This window comes from Peromyscus eremicus, chromosome 11, assembly GCF_949786415.1.
Source record: "Peromyscus eremicus chromosome 11, PerEre_H2_v1, whole genome shotgun sequence".
NCBI classification, from domain to species: Eukaryota; Metazoa; Chordata; class Mammalia; order Rodentia; family Cricetidae; genus Peromyscus; species Peromyscus eremicus.
This window is the reverse complement of record NC_081427.1, coordinates 63,463-84,854: the sequence shown is the minus strand read 5'-3', so window position 1 is coordinate 84,854 and position 21,392 is coordinate 63,463. Positions and strand designations below refer to the sequence as shown.

At 37.7% G+C, this 21,392-nt stretch overlaps 1 protein-coding gene across 1 annotated transcript; it reads right to left on the bottom strand.

Annotated features, from left to right (window-relative positions):
• Positions 1-6,349: 6,349 nt before the first annotated feature.
• LOC131921872 (zinc finger protein 420-like) lies at positions 6,350-20,887 on the bottom strand. Its single transcript, XM_059276632.1, has 4 exons — positions 20,620-20,887; positions 11,574-11,694; positions 10,978-11,073; positions 6,350-9,110 (listed from the first exon to the last, which is right to left on the bottom strand). The coding sequence occupies exons 1-4, from the start codon at positions 20,632-20,634 to the stop codon at positions 7,930-7,932; spliced, it is 1,413 nt and encodes a 470-aa protein (XP_059132615.1). The 5' UTR covers positions 20,635-20,887; the 3' UTR covers positions 6,350-7,929.
• Between the last annotated feature and the right edge of the window lie 505 nt (positions 20,888-21,392).

Sequence of the window (21,392 nt, the reverse complement as noted above, 5' to 3'; positions counted from 1 at the left end):
TTTTCTCCATACCACTGGCCCAGGGCACAGAGAATGCTTTGTGTTTACTGTTTGGAAACTTAATGTTCAGAGACCCACCTCCCATTATCATTGGAAGGTATTACCACAAGGCATGAAGAATAATCTAGTTATCTGTCAGCTATATGTTCAGCAGGCTTTAAAGAGAATCCCCAAGGAAATATTGATGATCCATTATATGAAAGATATCCTGCTTGCTCATTCAGACAAGCAAAAATTCAGGGCTTGCTGCCCCAGCTTTTAAAAGACTTGGAGGCTCTCCACCCTAAGGTGCCCCCAGAAAAGATACAATGGCTACCTCCCTTTACCTTTTTGGGTTATCAGATAAGCCAAACAATTCAACCCCTTCTATAAGCATACAGGAGTCCTACTCCCTTACAGACCTCTAGGAACTCTGTGGCATTAGTTGGCTCAAACAATTCCTCCCAATTCCTGATGAAGACATGAGACAACTGTTCTCCCTTCTCAAAGGGCATATCTCCTCTGCAAAGATATGGTTGACAGAGGGGGCCAGGGATCTCTTAAAGAGGGCTAGTGAACTTGCCTATAATGCCTCCCTGAGGAGATATAATCCAAAATTTCCCCTGATAGCCTTAGTCCTTTGGATGAAGAGCAGCATATTGGGATCACAGTGGCAATCAGGCCCCCTAATTTGAATACATCTATCACATTCTGAGCTATCCCATATTAACTCAAAGTTTGATATTGCCTTTGAGATAGGCATTAAAGCAAAAGCAACTGTTAGGAGAATCACGGGCCATGAACCAGATAAAATTGTCCTCCCCTTCTCCCTCCAAAATACCCAGACCTTATGGGCAGATTCTCTCCCCTATCAGCAGATGACAACAGGGTTTACAGGCACCTTGGACAATCATTTCCCACAAGATAGAGCCCTTTCAGCCATTGAGCTGATGTTGAGTCCATTTGCCAACCCCTCTAAAACTTCTGTTCCTCAAGCGGCAATAGCCTTTACAGATGCTAATAAGACCAATTTTCAGCTTAATAATAGCCATGCCTAGTGCTAAAGAAATAACATATACCCAACCTAACCCAGGTTCAGTGCAGTTAGGAGAACTTTTTAGCAATTCTCAAGGTATTAAAGCTAAGTCAATTAAATCCCATAAATATTTTTTCTGATACTTGCTATTCGACCCAAGCCTGTAAGCTGTTGCCTTTTGCCAAATTAAAGACCCTGAGGGACTCCATCTCTATAACAATGAAATCAATTCAAGATCTACTAGAAAATAGAAAGCACCACTGATATATATATATATATATATATATATATATATATATATATATATATATATATATATATATAATATTTGATCACACTTGGGTTTGCCAGGAATGCTGGCCACTGGCAACCACCATGTAGAAAAAATGATCATGACAGTGTCACTGCCAGCGCTGGAGCAGGCCAGGCGCTTACACCAACAGTTCCACCTGTCGCCTCACAACCTCCATAAACTTCTGCCTGACTTGCCCTTGTCAAGCTGTAAGCACCTAGCATGAACTTCCACCACATGCACCCCCTTAGTACTGTTGGGGCCCCTGAATAAAATGGGAGTAAACCCCAGAGGCCTAGTACCTAATGCACTATGACAGATGGATGTTACTCACTATGCCCCCTTTAGCAATCTTAGGTATGTGCGTGTGATTCTTGATATCTGTTCCACCTTTGTTTATGTAATAGCCCAAACAGGAGAAAAGGCATCACAGGCCTTCAAAGCTCTAAAAACAGCCATGATGGTAATGGGAGTACTCTGGGCACTTAAAACAGACAATGGCCCTGCATATACCTCCCAAACATTCAAGCAATTTCTGTGTGATTGGGGGATCAAGCATACAATGGGGATCTCCCATGACCCACAAGACCAAGCAATTGTGGAAAGAGCAAACTGCTCAATTAAAGAGGAGCTATCTAAATTACCATCAGAATCTAAGAGAGACCCACATTTGGCCTTAGTGGAGATCCTTTTTAAAAGGAATTTCTTGGAGGCCTTAGCCTGGCATACAAGCACTGGGCGTCCTTCCCCAGGGAGACCCTGCTCCCTCTAGTAAGATGGAGGGACCCCTTCACCAATATCTGGCAGCCATCTGTCCCCTGTTGACCTGTGGATGAGGTTACACTTGTGTCTTTCCACAGGATCAGACCAAACCAATATGAGTGCCTATCCAAAATGTCAGACCTGCCACAGATCAGGAGAACATACTGGACCAGGAAGACACTCCATTGTCTGTATCCTTGGCATAATTCATGTAATCATGGGTACAACCTTGGGCAATCCCCATACCCCAACCAACCAGACATGGCTCATCATCAACACAGAAACAGGGGACATAGCAAATAGAACCAATTCTTTAAATCATTCCAGAGGGACTTGGTTCACTGATTTTTATGTAGACCTATGTGACTTGGTAGAAGAAGCTTGGGACACCTCTGATCAGGAGCCATCCCCAGGGTATGGTTAAAGTCCCCTGAGGGTTGAGGTAAAACCGAGGTCTTGGGTTCTATGTATGTCCAGGGCACTCAAAAACCAAAGATGGATAGCTTGGATGTCTCCTGTTAAAGGGGACTTCATTACTGTACAATGTGCAGGAAACATGAAAACACTGGGTACTGGCACCTGCATGTTGGGGGGAAATGAGTGACTGTGGCCCCTGCTATGATGAAGAGAGGTTCCCCTATCACCCATGGCCCACTCAAAAGGGAAGTTGCTGGTTATCAGATTCATGGAGGTGGGAAAAAAGGCAAGACTGATCAGCAGGCAAAATGTGGGGGTTGTAATTATACCACTCAGGGTATAATCCTGGGCTATTGTTTACCATAGGACACCTTCAAGAGCCTGTAAGAATGGCAATTGGACCTAACACCATCCTTGTCCCCCACCCCCACCCCTACCCCCGCAAACAACCTCCCACCCTCCAAGCACTACTACCGCATCATTAATCACAGTAGATGAGAATTCTACCATTGTCTCCCACATAACAGGCAGAGACACTCAACACTATCTGGTGATATTTTAATTGTACTGAAATGTGATTTTATTTGTATGTTAATAAATAAAGTTGCCTGGGGGTCAGAGCTAATAGCAAGCCATAGCAGAAACTGGGCAGTGGTGGTGCATGCCTTTAATCCCAGCTCTTGGGAGGCAGAGCTAGGCGGATCTCTGTGTGTTCAAGCATACAGCCAGCATGGAAACGCACGCCTTTAATCTCAATACCAACCATAGAAGACCTGGAGGTCTGTACAGACAGGCAGTGACAAGGAGGTCATGTGGTTGGGTTTACAACCAATGAGAAGGCAGAATAGAAAGTCTATAAAAAAGACAGACAGGAAGTAGGTCTCTGGCTGAAGAGGACAACAGCAGCAGTGAAGGGTAAGGTTTTTAGCTCTGACCTCTTGGGCTTTCATCTCTGCATTGGCTCTGTGTTTCTTATTTAACAAGATCTTCATCTACACCACTATACCACAGAAACCCCCAAAATCTCTCACCTGGAAAGAATCTCTACAGAAGCTCCTAACACTTACTCTCTGGTAACTTTGGTAGAGAGAGCCTACAGAGTTTTAAACTCCTTTATACCTAATATAACCACCTCTTGCTGGCTTTGTTATGATACAGGCCCACCATATTATGAAGGCATAGCAACATTGTTCTCTTTTACAAGTAGTACTGATTCAATTTCTTGTCACTGGAACCCCAGAGCATGCCTTATACTCCACCAAGTATTGGGTGAAGGACTTTGTGTGGGAACAGTTCCCTCCGCTCATCTAAACATTTGCAACCAGATCCACACACTGTCCAATAGCTCACAATACCTTATTCCCCAAAATAGCTCCTTAGGTAGGGTTGGGACTTCAAGCTTATCTCCCTTTTTTATGTTGGCTTGAGTCCATATACGTCTTGTGTATGCTGTTAGAACCACTGTGAACTGAGTATGAATGGCTTACCTACTGTGTCTGGAAAAGTTTCATTAGATTCACCCAGTCTCTAATTTTCATAATCTTTCTGGCACCTAATCCACAATGCTTCTGTGCCTTGGGAAGAGGTGTGATATAGCTGTCCAAATTTAGACTGAGCATTCTGCAGTCTCTTATTCTCTGTACATGACCAGAGTACAGGGGGGACTTTGTATTAATTGACATCTACTGTATAAAAAGTTTCTCTAATGAGGATTGAGATATTAATCTATGGGTGTAGTGACGTTATTAGGAGTCAGATTAATATTGTCTTAGATTTCTATTACTGTGAGAAAACACCACAATCAAGAGCAAGTTGGAGGGGAAGGGATTTATTTTACCTCATAGGTCACAGTGTATCAGGAGAAGTCAAGGCAGAACTCAAAACAGGAGGCTGGAGGTAGAAACTGAAGCAGAGATCACGGAAGAATGTGGCTTACTGGCTTGCTTCCCAGGACTTGATCAGTCTGCTTTTTTATGCACCTCAGGACTACCTGCCAAGGGGTGGCAAAGTCAACAGTGGGCTGTGCCCTACAACCTCAATCAATAATCAAGAAAATGCTCCACAGGCTTGCCTACAGACCAATCTGTTGAGGGCATTTTCTCAATTGATGTTCCCTCTTCTCTAGTCTTGTGTCAAGTAACGAAAAAAAAAAAAAGTCATGAATTAATTGTGAAAATGGCTGTATTGCCCCCAAATGATCTACAGATCTATGCAATCCCCACCAAAATTCAGATGACATTTTCTATAAACCTAGAAAAAAGAATCCTAAAATTCACAAACAGTCTTTGAAAGGCTAATGCAATCCTTTGTAGAAAAAACAATGTTGGTAGTATCATAATACATAATCTTAAATTATATTACGTACTTATAGCACTAAAAACATGGTACCAGCACAAAAACAGATGTGTATGCCAGCGGAATAGAATATACGATCTAGAAGTAAATCCATATAATTGCAGCCACTTAATTGAGAACAATTTTTTAGATTTACTTCTGTGTGTTCAGTGCATTTTTTTTCATATATGTATGTGCACCATGTGCATTCCTGGTGCCCATGTAGGTCATAAGTGGGCGGATCAGATCTCTTGGAACTGGAGTTACAAATAGTTGTGAGCCATGTGATATGGGTGCTGGGAATAGAACCTTGGTCCTCTGCAAAAGCAGTAAGTATTCCTAACCACTTAAGAGTCCTCTCTCCATCCCCCTAATTTTTTTATACAGCTTTAAAAATGTACACTAGAGTAAAGACACCCTCTTTATTGATTGGTGCTTGGAAAAAATGATAAAGAAAATCTGACATGTACATCACACATGGGGTGATGTATTATTATTAAAATATCTTTTACATTATAAGAGACTGGCACTTTTGCTAGACCACTACCAAAGTTAATAATATACTTTGAGGACCCTAAAGACTTAAGATTGATATCTCACTCAGCCTGTTTTTGTTTTGTTTTGACCTGCCTTTAAGAGGACAATGTAACAATCAACCTTTCTTGCCTTGGATTTCCCATGTAAAAAACTTTTACAATCTAAGGCAATGCATAACTGTAATCTTAAAATACTCTCCCATTCCTTTGATCCAGAGAGCAATGCATATGTTTGTATGTGCACTGTGATAATAATTTGCTGAAAACAGCAAATAGGTTGAGAGCAAAATCATAAAACAAATATCCACCAAAAGTGTTGGAAACAGCATATGGATATTGCTTGATAGCATTTGTTTGTTAGCTGGGTCAGTTGAGGTCAATTGGAATCAACTATGTTAAAGATTTCTATAAAGGATCCTTCATTCCTTCCTCATGTGACACCATTTGTGCTATTCAATAAAGAGGAAGCCTTTGTTAGGTACACACAAGGAGACACAGTGACAGACAAGGTGTGTGTGTGTGTGTGTGTGTGTGTGTGTGTGTGTGTGTGTGTGTAATGGATAAATGTATAAAAATAATGTAATTTATAGTGAAAGTGTAAAATCCAAAGTGAATTTCCACCACTTCAGAAGACCTTGGGTCTGGGAAAGTGCTTGTTTGAGTGGCTATGTTAATCTAGATGGAGGTTTTTTTTTTGTTTGTTTTTTGTTTTGTTTTTTTTACTTCTAAAGGCTGTGGTGATATTTTATTTGTGCTCTAAAAATAAAGCTTGCCTGGAGATCAGAGGAAAAAGTCAGTCATTATAAGTAAACACAAAAGTCATACAATATTAGCACATGCCTTTAATCCTATCATTTGGGAGGCAGGGATCTGTCTGGATCTATGTGTTTTCAAGGCCACACTGGGAACAGAGCCAGGTGTGATGGCACATGCCTTTAATTCCAACACTAGTTAATCATGGAGGTGTGTACAGACAGACAGGAAGTGACAGAGCTGGGCAAGAAGAGGAAGTGATGTAGTTGGACAGAGAGCAAATCAGATGGAAAAACAGCAAAGGAATATAGGTGTGGGTAGATAGGAAATATCTTGCTTTTGGAAGCTGCAGAGTTGGTGAGGTGAGGTTAGCTGTGGCTGTTCCTATTCCTCTGATCTCTTTCAGGCTTTAACCCCAATTTCCTACTCTGTGGTTTTTTTTTTCAGGGCTGAGAACCGAACCCAGGGCCTTGCGCTTGCTAGGCAAGCACTCTACCGCTGAGCTAAATCCCCAACCCCATGTTTTTTATTTAATGAGACTGTTTAGAAATTCATCTACAAAAGTTCTTTAGGAAAAGTGATTTTTATTTTAACAATTTCTTAGTTTTTTTTTTTAAGAACATGAAGTTGGGTAGGTAGAGAGGGTACTATCTCAGAGGAATGGGTGGAGGAGCAAGAATAGGAAAGAGAAGTACAAAAATTTCCAAGTAATTACAAAAAAAATTGAAAAAAATATGCCATATAGAACAATAACTTCCCAATTACTTGATGGATATTTTTAACACTGGTCAAAGAATGATATGTCATTCTAGTAATTGCTAGCAATACAGAATTAAAATCTGCTATCTGTATCCCTGAATAAAGTGGAATATTCTAATTTAAGATAGAATAATATGTCATTCAATATACAACAGTGACAATACATTAAGAAACACCTTTATTAAGACAATTAAACTTCACAATCTATGTTTCCAAATCTAACATATGGTCTCTGGAAAAAAGTAACTCTCAAGAACCAGTTTTGTTCTTTTGACACAATCATTTGAGAGCTATGCTTCATTCAGTTTTAAAAAGTGAGGCTACATAGTAAATTTGGTTTTATAACAAATTGATATTCTTACAGAGGTAAGTAATTTGAAGACTCTGATGTCTGTGATATTTCTTTCATTATATGAAATAATGGAGCCCTATAAATTAAATTATAAGCATTCCAAGTTTTTTCTTTTTCTTTTCTGGACAGGGTTTCTCTGTGTAACAGCCCTAGCTGTCCTGGAACTTGCTTTGCAGACCAGGCTGGCCTAAAACTCATAGAAATCTAGCTGCCCCTGTTTCCTGAGTGCTGGGATTAGAGGTGTGTGCCACCATGCCTGGCTTCCTTCGAATTTTTGTGACATTCCATATATTCATTGGATTTATGTTATAGTAATTTCCTTATATTCAGTAAGATTTGAGGTGTCAGCAAAGGCTTGGCTATATTCTTATTAGTTACATATTTTGTAGTATACTTTGCTTTTCTGAGCTGTAAATATTAGACTAAATTCCTTCCAGTCATTACACATATAACGTTTCTACCTAGTATGAATTCATTGATGGTTAATGAAGATCAAGCTTCAGCTAAAGGCTGTGCAACATTATTTATATGTGCAAGGTTTCTCATCAATACAAAAATCTCTGATGTTGATTATGGCATGAAGAATAAAGGATTTTCCACTTGATTTTAACTTGCAGTGTTTCTATTATGCATAAAATTTTGGTATTACATAAGTGTAAAACAATTGTTAAATACTTTGCCACCCTCTTTGCATTTACAGTGTTTTTCTCTAGTATGTATGGATTCTTTGGTATTGAGTAAGAGCTTTGCAATTATTAAAAGCTTTGCCATAATCTTCATATTTGTAGAGTTTTTCTCTAGTATGAATTCTTTGGTGTTGTTTAAGATTCGAAGAACAGTTAAAGCCCTGGCCACATTCTTTGCATTTGTAGGGTTTCTCTCCAGTATGAATTCTTTGGTGTTGACTAAGAGCTGAACAATTATTAAAGGCTTTGCCACATTTTTCACACTTGTAGGGTTTCTCTCCAGTATGGATTCTTTGGTGTTGAATAAGGGCTGAAAAATTATTAAAGGCTTTGCTACATTCTTCACATCTATAGGGTTTCTCTCCAGTATGAATTCTTTGATGATAATTTAGGTGTGAAGATGAGTTAAAGGCTTTGCCACATTCTTTACATTTGTAGGGTTTCTCTCCAGTGTGAATTCTTTGGTGATGAGTAAGGCTTGAACTATTATTAAAGGCTTTGCCACATTCTTCACATTTGTAGGGTTTCTCTCCAGTATGAATTCTTTGGTGTTGAATTAGGGCTGAACAATTATTAAATGCTTTGTCACATTCTTTACATTTATAGGGTTTTTCTCCAGTATGAATTCTCTGATGTCGAGTGAGATAAGAGACCATGGTAAAGGCTTTGCCACATTCTTTACATTTATAGGGTTTATCTCCAGTATGAAGTATCTGATGATAATTAAGGTATGAAGAACAGTTAAAGGCCTTACCACATTCCTTGCATTTGTAAAGTTTTTCACCTGTATGAATTCTCTGATGCCTATACAGGTGTGAAGAACAATTAAAGGCCAAGTCACATTCTTTACATTTGTAGGGTTTCTCTCCAGTATGAATTCTTTGATGTTGGGTAAGGCTTGAAGACCAGTTAAAAGCTTTACCACATTCTGTGCATTTATAGGGTTTCTCACCAGTATGAATTCTTTGATGCTTATACAGGTGTGAAGAACAGTTAAATGCTTGACCACATTGTTCACATTTGTAGGGTTTCTCTCCAGTATGAATTCTTTGATGTGGGGTGAGGCTTGAAGAACAGCTAAAAGCTTTGCCACACTGTTCACATTTGTAGGGTTTCTCTCCAGTATGAATTCTCTGGTGTTGAATAAGGAGTGAATTCCGAACAAAGGCCTTGTCACATTCTTTACATTTATAAGGTTTTGTTTCTATTGAATAAATACAAGGTATCAATAAGAACAATAATCTTTATATTTATAATGCTTATTGTTAACATTGGATATTTTTATTCAGTTACATTTTATATGAAATTTACCCTCCAATGAATCATAAAATATAGAATATAAAATATATTTCTATACCCCAAATCATTGCAGCATTACTCAGAAAACACCACAGGTGGAAACAACCTAAATTTCCATTGTACCAAAAAGATGAAGACAATATGGAATATACAAACAATGGAATACTATTCCGCCTTTAAAAGGTAATCATGTACTATCTACCATGAGGATGAATCTTAAAGGTGCTATGAAAAATGAAATAAAACCTATTATATAAAGACATATGATCTGAATTACTTGAAGATTCTATAGTAATAAAACTTGTAAAACTGAAAGTAGAATGCTGAATGTAATAAATTGTATGGAGACAAAAATATACAGTTTCTTTCATAAGTATAGAGTTATTTTCAAAAGCAAAAACATTTTCTAAAAATATACTGCAAAACAATTTGAATAAACAATGTTATTGAATAGCATACTCAAATATTCAAGATAGTTTTATGCAATTGAAATAAATTTAAATGTATTAATTTATAATTATATAATTTATCTGTAAATCACAGAAATTTCAGTAAGGGCAACATGTCTATTCATAAACAGATGATAAATACAGCATAATTTCTACAAATCAGGCAGGAGTAAGCAACTATTGTGTATAGTATGAAAACATGGGAACAGGTAAATAAAAATTAAGTTATATTGGAAATATAGATACAGTTAACAGACTTTTTCATTGTCTTACATTTTTTAACTCTAATCCAATCAGAATATGCCTAAACATATTATCAACTTATTTGTGAAAAACTAGACCAAAAAAAAAAAACCCACAGAAAATGGATTTCCAAATAAGACAAGGAGAATCTTGAACCAATAAAATCCTGAAAGAATAAAAAAAAAAATTATTTAAAAATTCATCCAATTAGGTATCCTTTTTGGCTGGGACTAAAAAAACACATCCATTTTAAATCATTGGTGTAGAGAGATTGAAAAGAAAATCATACATTCAAAGAGAGCTCGGAGCTGACAATTTTGATCAATGAGCATATAGATAAAATTAGAGAAACTCTGTAAGTGGAAGATTTTCTGTCCCACCCACTCTCACAGCTACTTTTAAAATAATCACCCAGAGGCTTAATATTACTTGGAAATGCTTGGTTGATAGCTCAAGCTTATTACTAGTTACCTCTTACATTTAAATTAACCCATTTCTATTCATCTACGTATTGCCATGTGGCTGCGGCATTACTGATCTAATGGCATCTGGCTTCTTTGGTGGCTGGCTGGCATTTCCCTTAACTCTGCCCTTCTTCTCCTGTATCTCTGCTTGGATTTCCCACCTTGCCATAGGCCAAAGCAGCTTTATTTATCAACCAATGAGAGCAACACGTATTCACAGCATACAGAAAGACATCCCATAGCAAAACCCAGTTGTGGCTACTATATTATAAAGGTTTGACTCAGTGGTTTTTAGAAGTATCTGTGAACTGTCTGAATTCTACACAGCAATGAAACATCTATCAGGATGTAGCTTTTCATAGGCAAAAGTAATTACTTTGTTAGTCACTATGAATGTGGGTAGAGATCCCTGGAGGGGAAGGACATGACTCAGAGGACTTCAAAGTATGATAGAGATCCACATGAATGTCCTTGTTTGATAGTTAAGAGAAATAAATGGAGACTCCTAAAATTATTTCCATGAAACAGCTTCTCAATCCACATTTTAAAAGCCTGGCATTCTGTTGGAGTTTTGAATCTCTCATCTGCATCCTCTCACTCATACATTCCTACATACCTGGGTACAGAGCTACTGTTGCTTGTTGTTTCACATTCCAAGGCTGTTTTCTTTGTTCCAGAAATGTGATCAGATATGGCTTAGAGAAAGCAAGACCTGTTTTGTAGAAAAATGATGCTTTGTGTTGGTCTCTGGAAAATCAGCATTTCTATCCTAGTATTTGTTTATAAGGAAAGATGACATAAATGAAAGCTTGTAGGAAAAAAAAACCATTTCTCTAAATCTTTCCTGATAAGTATATTAGAATATAAAGGAAGATTTTACAATTTCAATATCTTGAGCTTTATTTACAAATACAGAAAATTTAACATTAAAGGGTGTACTGTTTTAAGATTATGTGGTATGTCTCATGCAACTTAATTTCTAAAATTACCACTAGAGTGAAGGATTCATAATTTAAAAACAAAAAAGGTTAAAAATAGAAGGAATATAATAAACTTATCTAATTTATTCTTAGCCACCCTTCTATTTTTTCCTTAAAAGCAGAAATATGAAATTCATTGATATAAAGCATAAGCTCCCATGAGATATTCTACAAAGAAAGACATTGAAATATTGACAATAAATTAAGAAATCAGTAGGGGAGTGATACTCACCCAGAGAGAAAAGGTTGCTGTAATTCTCTAACATCACATCACTATACAAATCCCACTGTGCAGGGTCCAGGCATTCATACTCCTCTGGAGAGAAATCAATGGCTACATCTCTGAATGACAACTGCCCCAATAAAGAAATAAATTAATTGCATAAGGTAAGTAATTGTCAATCAATAAAGTTATATATTTGCTGAGTTCCTAATTTTACCAAAGATGGAAGGTGAGCTGGAAGTGGTTTGGATCTAAGTAATATTAATCAATAAAATTCTTTGATATGTAGGAATGTTGTCTTACGTATTTAATGAAAAATGATGTAAGATCCATCAAAACTCACATTTTTAGTGAAATATAATGTAAACTGAAAGAATCCACACTATATATAGTGTGTGCTAAATTTGTATTATACTATATAAATTGTGTAGCTTTCATATGGGAGAACATTAATGGTAAGTTAAAACACTATAAATTTTTAAAAATATATACAATTATGAATAGGAAATGTAATTAAAATGCATATTCAGATGCAACAACTCTGGACTAAGTTCTGAGTTTCTGAATATGTACAGATCTCAGTATCGACATCAGTGGCTAATCTGAATAGCCATGGATAAAATCGAATTTCAAGAATTTAAATAAGTTAGATATTAAAAACATAGAAAGTACAGCAACAATACCTTTAGAATATTAAAATACACTATATGTCATTTATCTCCTGAAACATTTATCTTTTTTATGATCAAAAGTCTAAAACCATATCTTCTATCTTTTTGAAAGGTATAGTATGTAACTGGTACCTGTGGTCACCATTCTGTATGATAGTACTCTTGTCTTGCTTCCTCCTAAAAGTATAATAGCACCAGTTCTCATTCCCTGATGTCACTGGCCTCTGGGAAACATCATTAACCTTCAATCTCTGAGATCAAATTTTGATTGAGATCAAGTGGCATTTATCTTTCTCTGCCTGAATTATTTCCAGATTTACCCAGTTTGTTACAAATGATAGGATTTCATTCTGCTTCATATGTGAATAGTATTCCATTATATATATATCACAACCTCTTGGTTATTTTTTTCTTTTCTGACATTATTTTGCTAAAAATTTAGACAATTATAAAAATAACATTTCAACTAAGTTTATATGACCTCAAAAGTATAGAAAAAGGAATATTTAAAAAAGAGCCAAAAATCAAGCATTTGTGCCAAAATAATGTTTAAAATAGTTTCATAGCAAAAAAAGATTAAAGAAAACCTATTACAAAGTCAGCCAAAGAAAACTGCTCAATAAATATTATATCTGATATAGCATGTATAAAAAGAGCTAAATATTAGGAAAAAATTTTTAATGTCTTTGAAAATAAAGAATATGATAATAAGGGCTAGAGAGATTACTCACTAGGTAAAGAACAGCTTGAGTTCCATCCCTAATACATGCATGATGGAAGGAGAGAAAAGACTCCTGCAAGTTGCCCTTAGACCTCTACATGTACTATATTCTTTCTTTCTATTCTCTCTCTCTCATACACACACACACACACACACACACACACACACACTAAATAAATAAATAAATAAATAAGTAAATAAATAAATGTTAATAAAAAGAAATATGTCATAAAAGGAGATAGGATGATATGAGGTGGATGCATGTAAGGGCACAAGGAAGAGAAGAAGAAAGGGGAATCAACAAACTAATAATCCAATTAAAAATGGAGTACAGATCTAAACAGAATTCTTTTTTTTTTTAAAGATTTTTTTTAAGATTTATTTATTTATTATGTCTACAGTGTTCTGTCTGCACATATCCCTGCAAGCCAGAAGAGGGCACCAGATCTCATTACAGATGGTTGTGAGCCACCATGTGGTTGCTGGGAATTGAACTCAGGACCTTTGGAAGAACAAGCAGTGCTCTTAACCTCTGAGCCATCTCTCCAGCCCCCTAAACAGAATTCTTGACAGAAGAATCTCAAATGGCTAAGAAACACTTAAGATGTTCAATATACTTATCCATCAGGGAACTGCAAATCAAAATGACTCTGTGATCTTACTCTCCATCTTACACCTGTCAAAATGGCTAAGATATAAAACACAAGTGACAGCTCATGCTAGAAAAGATATGGAGCAAGGGGAACTCTCCTCTATTGCTGGTGGGAGTGCAAATTTGTACCACCAGCTACTTTGGAAATCAGTGTGGTGGTTTCTCAGAAAACTGGGAATCAATTTACCACAAGACCCAGTGTAGCTGAAAGTTTTCCTGTGTCCCACCCAGTCCAAAGCTGCTCAGACCCAAGTAAACACACAGAGGCTGATATTAATTAAAACTGCTCAGCCATTAGCTCAGGCCTACCACTGACTAGCTCTTACTTTTAAATTCAGCCCATTTCTGTTAATCTGTATGTCACCACGTGCTCCATGGCTTTATCTGTGTGCCATTACATGCTGCTCCCTGGAAGGCAGGCTGGTGTCTCCTCACTCAGCCTTTCTCTTCCCAGAATTCTCCTTGTCTGCTTATCCTGCCTATACTTCCTGCCTGGCTACTGGCCAATCAGCATTTTATTTGTCAACCAATCAGAGAAACACATATTCACAGCATACAGAACATCCCACATCACCTCTCCTTTTCTGTCTGGGTGGGACACAGAAAAACTTCAGCTACAACCCAGCTATACCACTCTTGGGCATATGCCCAAAGGATGCTCAATCATACCGTAATGACACTTGCTCAACTACATTCATAGCAACTTTATTTGTAATAGTCAGAACCTGGAAACAACCTAGATGTCCCTCAACCAAGGAATGGATAAAGAAAATGTAGTACATTTACACAGTGGAGTATTACTCAGCTGTTAAAACAATTACATCAGGAAATTTGAAGGCAAATGGATGGAACTAGAAAAAAAATCATCCTGAGTGAGGTAACCCAGACAAAGACAAACATGGTATGTACTCACTCATAAGTAGATATTAGCTGTAAGATAAAGGATAACATGCTACAATCCACAGGGAGACAAGGTAACAAGGAGGGTTCATTGGGGGGAATGCCTGGATCTCCTTGGGAAGAGAAAATAGAGTTTTGTGAGTGGACTGAAGGTAGGTGGAAACATGAGTGATCAAGTTAGGGAGAGGAATGGAGGAGGAGACTACTTAAAGAGACTACTGGAAAGGGGGGCACATTTCAGGGTCAGGTAAAAACCTGGTTAAAGGGAATCTCCCAAGAATCTACAAGGATGACCTTAGCTAAGACTCTTAGCAATAGTGGATATATAGCCTGAACTGGCCATCTCCTGTGACCACATTGGACCCTGGCCCAACTGTCATCAGGGAGGCTTCATCTAGCAATTGATGGAAACAAGAAACAAGAAAACTCACAGAATCAACTAACCTGGGCTCATAGCTCACAGAGACCAAATCAACAACCAAGGAGCCTGCATGGGACTGAACTAGGCACTCTGCATATATGTTACAGTTGTGTAACTTGTTCCTCTTGTGGAACTCCTAACAGTAGAACAGTGGCTATCTCCAACTCTTTTACTTGCTTTTAGGCCCCTACTCCTCATATTGGGTCACCTTGACTAGCCTTAATACATAGGGAAGTGCTTAGTCTTACTGCAACTTGATGTGCCATGTTGTGTTGATATTTATGGGACACCTGCCCTTTCCTGAACAGGAATGGAGGGCGAGTGAATTAGGGAAAGGGAATAGAGGGGGGTGGGGGGACTGGGATGAGTGGAAGGAGGGGAAGCTATGGCCAAAATGTGAAATAAATTAATTTATCAAAAAAAGGAAATGCCATAATGACACCCAATACTGTGTATGCTAATTTAAAAAATTTACAAGTATGAAAACATAAATGACACTAGACATATTTAAGAAAAGCAACCATAAATATGCTATCATTTCTGAGTCATAGATTCTTGGTTATTTAATTTCATTTATTATTTATTTTGAGTTACATCTTACAATTTTTCTATTTTCAACTTGCCGATAACTATTTTTGCTTTAATATTATGAATTACATTACTACTTCACAGTATATTTATGAAGCCAAATATTGTAGTGGGTAGCCATTCCAGCTTTGATCTGGATGTTCCAACCCCCATTGAGACTTCAGCAACTGTCATGCCTACAAGGCGGGGCCAAGGGAGGCACCTGGAGACCCGAGATCTGGATGGGCCAGTGCTCTCTCTGTTCCGGGACCCTGAACGGTGGAGGTGGACCAAGCAGAGCTCCAGAGAACACCGCTGGACTGCGATACACCTTCCCCAGACCCCGCAACCTACCTACCCCTTAATTTGTAAGTTACGCCATGAAATAAATCTCCTTTTAACTACGTGGAGTGGCCTTAATAATTTCACCAATATAATATCACTGTTGTTTATAAAACTCAAAGTTGACACCCATCACATATTCTAATAAACTCATTTTGTAAAGCAACACATTTTTGGTTCTGATATTTTTTATAGTAAACTTTTCACTTACAAACCTAAAGTACTTGAAAGATGTTCCAAGGATAAATATAACAGAATTGATAAAATCTAAACTAACTGTGAGGCTTAATGAGAGAATAAAACCACCAGAGCTGTGCTAAGGCCAAAGTTTTTTTTTCCCTCCGAGACAGGGTTTCTCTGTGCAGCTTTGCGCCTTTCCTGGAACTGGCTTTGTCTACCAGGCTGCCTCAAAGTCACAGAGATCTGCCTGTAAAGGCAAAGCTTTAAGGGATGAACTGCCAGTCTGTCTCCAAGAAGAGGGAGCGCTTCCTTGCAAAAAGGTGAGTTTTATAGGGTGGTTTAAGTTGGGTGGGAGAGTGGCAGGAGAATACTAAGGGAAAAGGAACTATTGCAGGTAAAAGGGGCTGCTATAAGCAAAATTTTATATGTGTGGGGGCTCTGGCCATTAGGATAGGAAGGAGGCTGTGGTCAAACTCTTCTGCTGAGATAAGCATCAAGAAGACTTCCGAGAACTACAGAATGTTCAGTCTTCATTTTCCCAAAGGGGCTGGGTCCCATATGAGTCATCCATCTTGGTGTCTTAGGTGACTCCATCTTGGCAAAAGATCTGGGCCAGCTCAACACTAACTACAGGTATTAGTATAATACAAGCTAGCATAAAAACATATAATAAGAGCAACAATAATGCACATAATAATGGTTTATGGACAAATATGACCTATTCTACTTTTTAAAAATTATTTTTATTGCTTGATAATTTCATACATGCACATGACATTTTGATTAAAATTCCCCCCATTCCCCTCCTGTCACTTTCCCCTCCTGTCTTCCTGTGCTTTGTTTCAAACCCACTGAGCTCACTTTGTGCTAACTTATAGACATGGGCACACAACATTTCCTAAAGTATATGTAGCTTCTCTGTGAACATATCCCTGAAGAAAACTCTTACTCCACCAGCAGACATCATTTGACAATAGCTTCTTAGCTAGGAAGTGTGGATTAATTTACCCTTTCCCCTTCCCTGCTGGAATTTTGGCCGATTTGATCTTGTATAGAACTTAAACATGCAGTGATAGCCACTGTGAGTTCACGTGTTTAGTAACCCTGTCATGCACAGCAAAAAATTTTCTGTAGATGTCTACTACCCCTGGCTCTTAAAAATCTTTCCCCTCTTCTGTAATGATTCCTGAGCTTTGGGATAAGGGGGTATGACATAGATGTCGCATTTATAGCTAAGCATATCACAGAATCTTATTTTCTGCACACTGACCATATTAATTGTCATCTACTATAAAAGAAACTTCTCAGATGAGGGTTGATGATTCCCTATCTATACTCTTAGTCTAAGGCTAAGAACTTAAGGGGGAATTTTATATCCATTTAAGAGAATAAGAGTAGTATGTTCTCCCCTATGACTCAGGCAACCATGGATTTTTTTTTCACAGTTATAGTACCAGGCATGAGTTCCATCTTGTGTCCCATATCTTAAATCCAAGCAGAAAGTGGTTGGTTATTCCCCTAACACTCACACAAGTAAGGCATATCTTTCCAGGCGAGTAGTTATTGTAGCTCACAGAGTTCACAGCTGGGTAGACTTGCTGTGGAATCATCCTGTACACTGTGAATATGTATTACTCTCATTGGTTAATAAAAAAGCTGATTGGCCAATAGCTGAGCAGGAAGAGATTGGGTGGGATAGCCTGACATAGAGAGAATTCTGGAAAGAAGAAAGGTGGATGGAATCTGGAGTTGCCAGCCAGATGGAGAACAAGGCAGACACACAAAATGGGACAGAGGTAAGTCATGAGCCTTGTGGCAATATATACATTAATAGAAATGGGTTAATTTAAGTTGTAAGAAATAGTTAGAATAAGCCAGAGCTATTGGCTGAACATTTATAATTCATATTCAGTCTCTGAGTTGGTTATTTGGGACTGGACAGTTGGGACAGGAAACATCCATTTACAAAGACTGTTGATTATTTTTCTCTCTCAATAGCATACCTAATCCCTTCAAGAACTATGAAAGCTAAACAGTAAGGATGAAGCTTTCTGCTTGGTACCAGCTACATTTCTCCAAGTCCTATGACTTAAGTATGTGGTGATTTTAGCAATAAGTTCTTACCATCATGTTCTGGAGGATAACCAAGAAGCTATTCTAATTCTGGTTCCCAAAGAAACAGTTTATAATAAAAGTTTATATTTAGAACTCAATGAATGCATTGTCTCATTTTCCATGGAGCTGCTGCTGATTTTATCTCTAAAGTGTAAAGTGTCCTTCATAAGTAGTTAGCTCAAGTTATCACAAAAAGATTCACTAAATTTATATTAAATTTATATATGGAAACTCAGTTTGAGTGCATAACAACGTGAACTTTGAGAAATATAAACTGACAACTATCTATTGCCAATATAGACTAAATGTAGAACTATCGTTAAAGTTTACATAGAACCTCAAAGCAGAAAGATTTTTTTTTTTTTTCTGAGACAGGGTTTCTCTGTGTGGTTTTGGTTCCTATCCTGGATCTTGCTCTGTAGACGAGGCTGGCCTTGAACTCATAGATATCTGCCTGGCTCTGCCTCCTGAGTGCTGGGATTAAAGGCCTGCGCCACCACTGCCTGGCCTGAAAGGTGATTTTAATTTCATCTTCAATATACTACTATTATGTATCTAGGAATTAGTTTCTAGGTTCTGCCCTAGAAGAAATTCCATCCTTAAACATTATGCTGAGGAATCATTTAAAACACTGGTAAGAGTGACAAAAGGCTTTGTCAGGTCCAGCAGCTTTTACATTTAGGTGTTCTGATATGGGTGGAGGTTTGTAGTTTTATCACACTCCTAATGTGTCAAAATGCAAATCTTTTTGAAGACCCTAAGCAATAAGACTTAGAGATGGAACACAGTATGTGAAAGCACACTTTCACCTGAATAATGTGAAATCCAAGATCCAGAATAACGAGGGCATCCCTCCATGACCAGCAGAGGCTCATTTTAGCAGTCAAGCAGTAGGAAGATTGCCACGCTCTTTTTGATTACAACATACAGAAAGAGTCAAATCTGTATCTAGATCTCTGGCTGATGGGTCTGCATTCCAGGTGGGCAATGATGGCATTACACTACATCATAGCCATTTGCTATGATTAAAGTTTAGAAATTATAAGTTTCAGTAGTAACTAAAGAACCTCAGTTAAAAATATTAATAAAGGCTTTATTGTATGATTAAAATGATAATTAATATTTACCAATGTTTGGTGATGGTAGGTTAAGGTCAGGAAACTGATGAACATAATTGCCTTGACAGAAGGCTCCTAGGCATGTAGAATTCTAGGCAAAAATATTAGTAATTTTTAGTGGCTAAGAATGCAAACAAATGCTGGTATAATGGCATATACTTTTAACCCAGCACTTGGGAGGTAGAGACAGTCAGATCTCTATGAGTTTGAAGCTGGCCTGATCTATGTTGCAAAATAGTGTTATAGGCCATCTGGAGCTACATAGTGAGACCCCTTTAAAAAATGTAAACAAGTATCATGAAATTGAATCACAGTTAGAAAAGAGTAAAATTTCATTTTTCAACCTAACAGAGAAGAATGTGAATAATGTACACATAAACTGAGGTTCTATCAATGACAAGAACTATGTTGGTTCATATCAAATCCAATAGTAGACAAAAAATATTTAATATTTTGTTATTTATGTTGACATATAGAACTCATTTCAGTTGTTAAGTCCCTTCATTGGTTTACTGCAGGTCTGAAGTTGTATGCCTACATCACTGCCATCATCTCAACCTTAGAGCTGCTTTGTTTTCTTCTTTGCAATCTTTATCATCACTCATTATTATAGTTATGTTCTTTCATGGGTCTTCTGCAAACCTGAAGCTGTGTTTCTGAAAATTTTAATAGTGCAATTTATTTTTCCTTGGTACTGTAAGGGAAGAGACTCTATTCCAAACCTTTCTAAGTTAGTTTGGGAAATGAGTAGCTTTCTCTTCAATGTGCTTTTATTGTCTCATGTGCATCAAGCTGATGGAGCAACAATGGATCATAAAAATAACATTGACACTTCCTCAGGAGTACATTAAGGCCCATATATTCTCAGTGGGAATGTAGTATATCAATGCTTTCCCATATACAGTTGTCTCAATAAAAATACTTTCAATACAACAGTTCAAGGTAACTGAGGGTAAGAATTATTCATGGCTTGGGGGACAAGGGTGAAAGAATGGGAGAAGATTCTGAATACAAGAAAGATATATTTTACAGAGATAACTTTGGCTATCATAGGAAGGGGAAAATAAGCATTTGAAATGATTACAAGGTGTACAAAAGTAAAGATTTACACGTTTTATTTATTTATTTATTTATTTGTTTGTTTGTTTGTTTTCAAGACAGGGTTTCTCTGTGTAGCTTTGGAACCTTCCTGGAACTCATGCTGTAGATAAGGCTGGCCTTGAACTTACAGAGATCTGCCTGCCTCTGCCTCCTGAGTGCTGGGATTAAAGGCGTGTGCCACCACCACTCGGTCAAGATTTGCATGTTTTAAATACAATGTACTTTGGGGGGGAAATTAAGACAGCCCTTGTCTTGGGTCACATTTACCTTAGAACCAGCCATTTCTTCTTCTTCCTCCCCTGTGCTTCTTCCTGTATTTGACTCAAAAGACAGCAGATCATGTAGACTTTCACGGACCTCTTTTTGTAGGTTCAAGATTGATGTTAGCTTTCACTCAGGTGTTGAGGTATTTCTGCATCTGATTTTTACTAATAGTTTTAAATAAGACAGTATTCAGCTTAAATCCAGAAAAACACTCAAGATCAGTGTTTCTATCTACATAAGGAGGGGAAAAATTATGAGGCATTGATATTTCATACCTAAAAAGGAAAAGAAAGAAAAAGTTATCTATAACTTTCAGAAAATAAATGAATTTACTTGTTTTTCAATGACAACAAACTATGAAGTGACCAGTAAGTCATATATGAACACTCTAAAATTGCCAATTCCCTCCCATATGACTTACTATTAAACTTCAATATCCAGGTAACAAGATAGAAGATAACCGGGTTCAATCCCCAGCACCCACATGGCAGCTCACAACTGTCTGTAACTGCAGTTCCATGGGACCCTCACACAGACATCCGCACAGGCAAAACACCAATGCACATAAAATAAAAATAAAACAAAGGCCGGGCAGTGGTGGCGCACGCCTTTAATCCTAGCACTCGGGAGGCAGAGCCAGGTGAATCTCTGTGAGTTCGAGGCCAGTCTGGTCTCCAAAGCAAGTTCCAGGAAAGGCGCAAAGCTACACAGAGAAACCCTGTCTCGAAAAAACCAAATAAAATAAAATAAAATGTTGGGAGTATGTAATTTGCCTT

Coding starts and splice junctions, on each gene's coding strand:
- LOC131921872 (XM_059276632.1), bottom strand. Junction 11,074..11,573: donor CAGCAACCTTTTCTCTCTGG/GTGAGTATCACT, acceptor TCTACAAAACAG/GTCTTGCTTTCTCTAAGCCA. Junction 9,111..10,977: donor AACAGTAGCTCTGTACCCAG/GTATGTAGGAAT, acceptor TTTATTCAATAG/AAACAAAACCTTATAAATGT.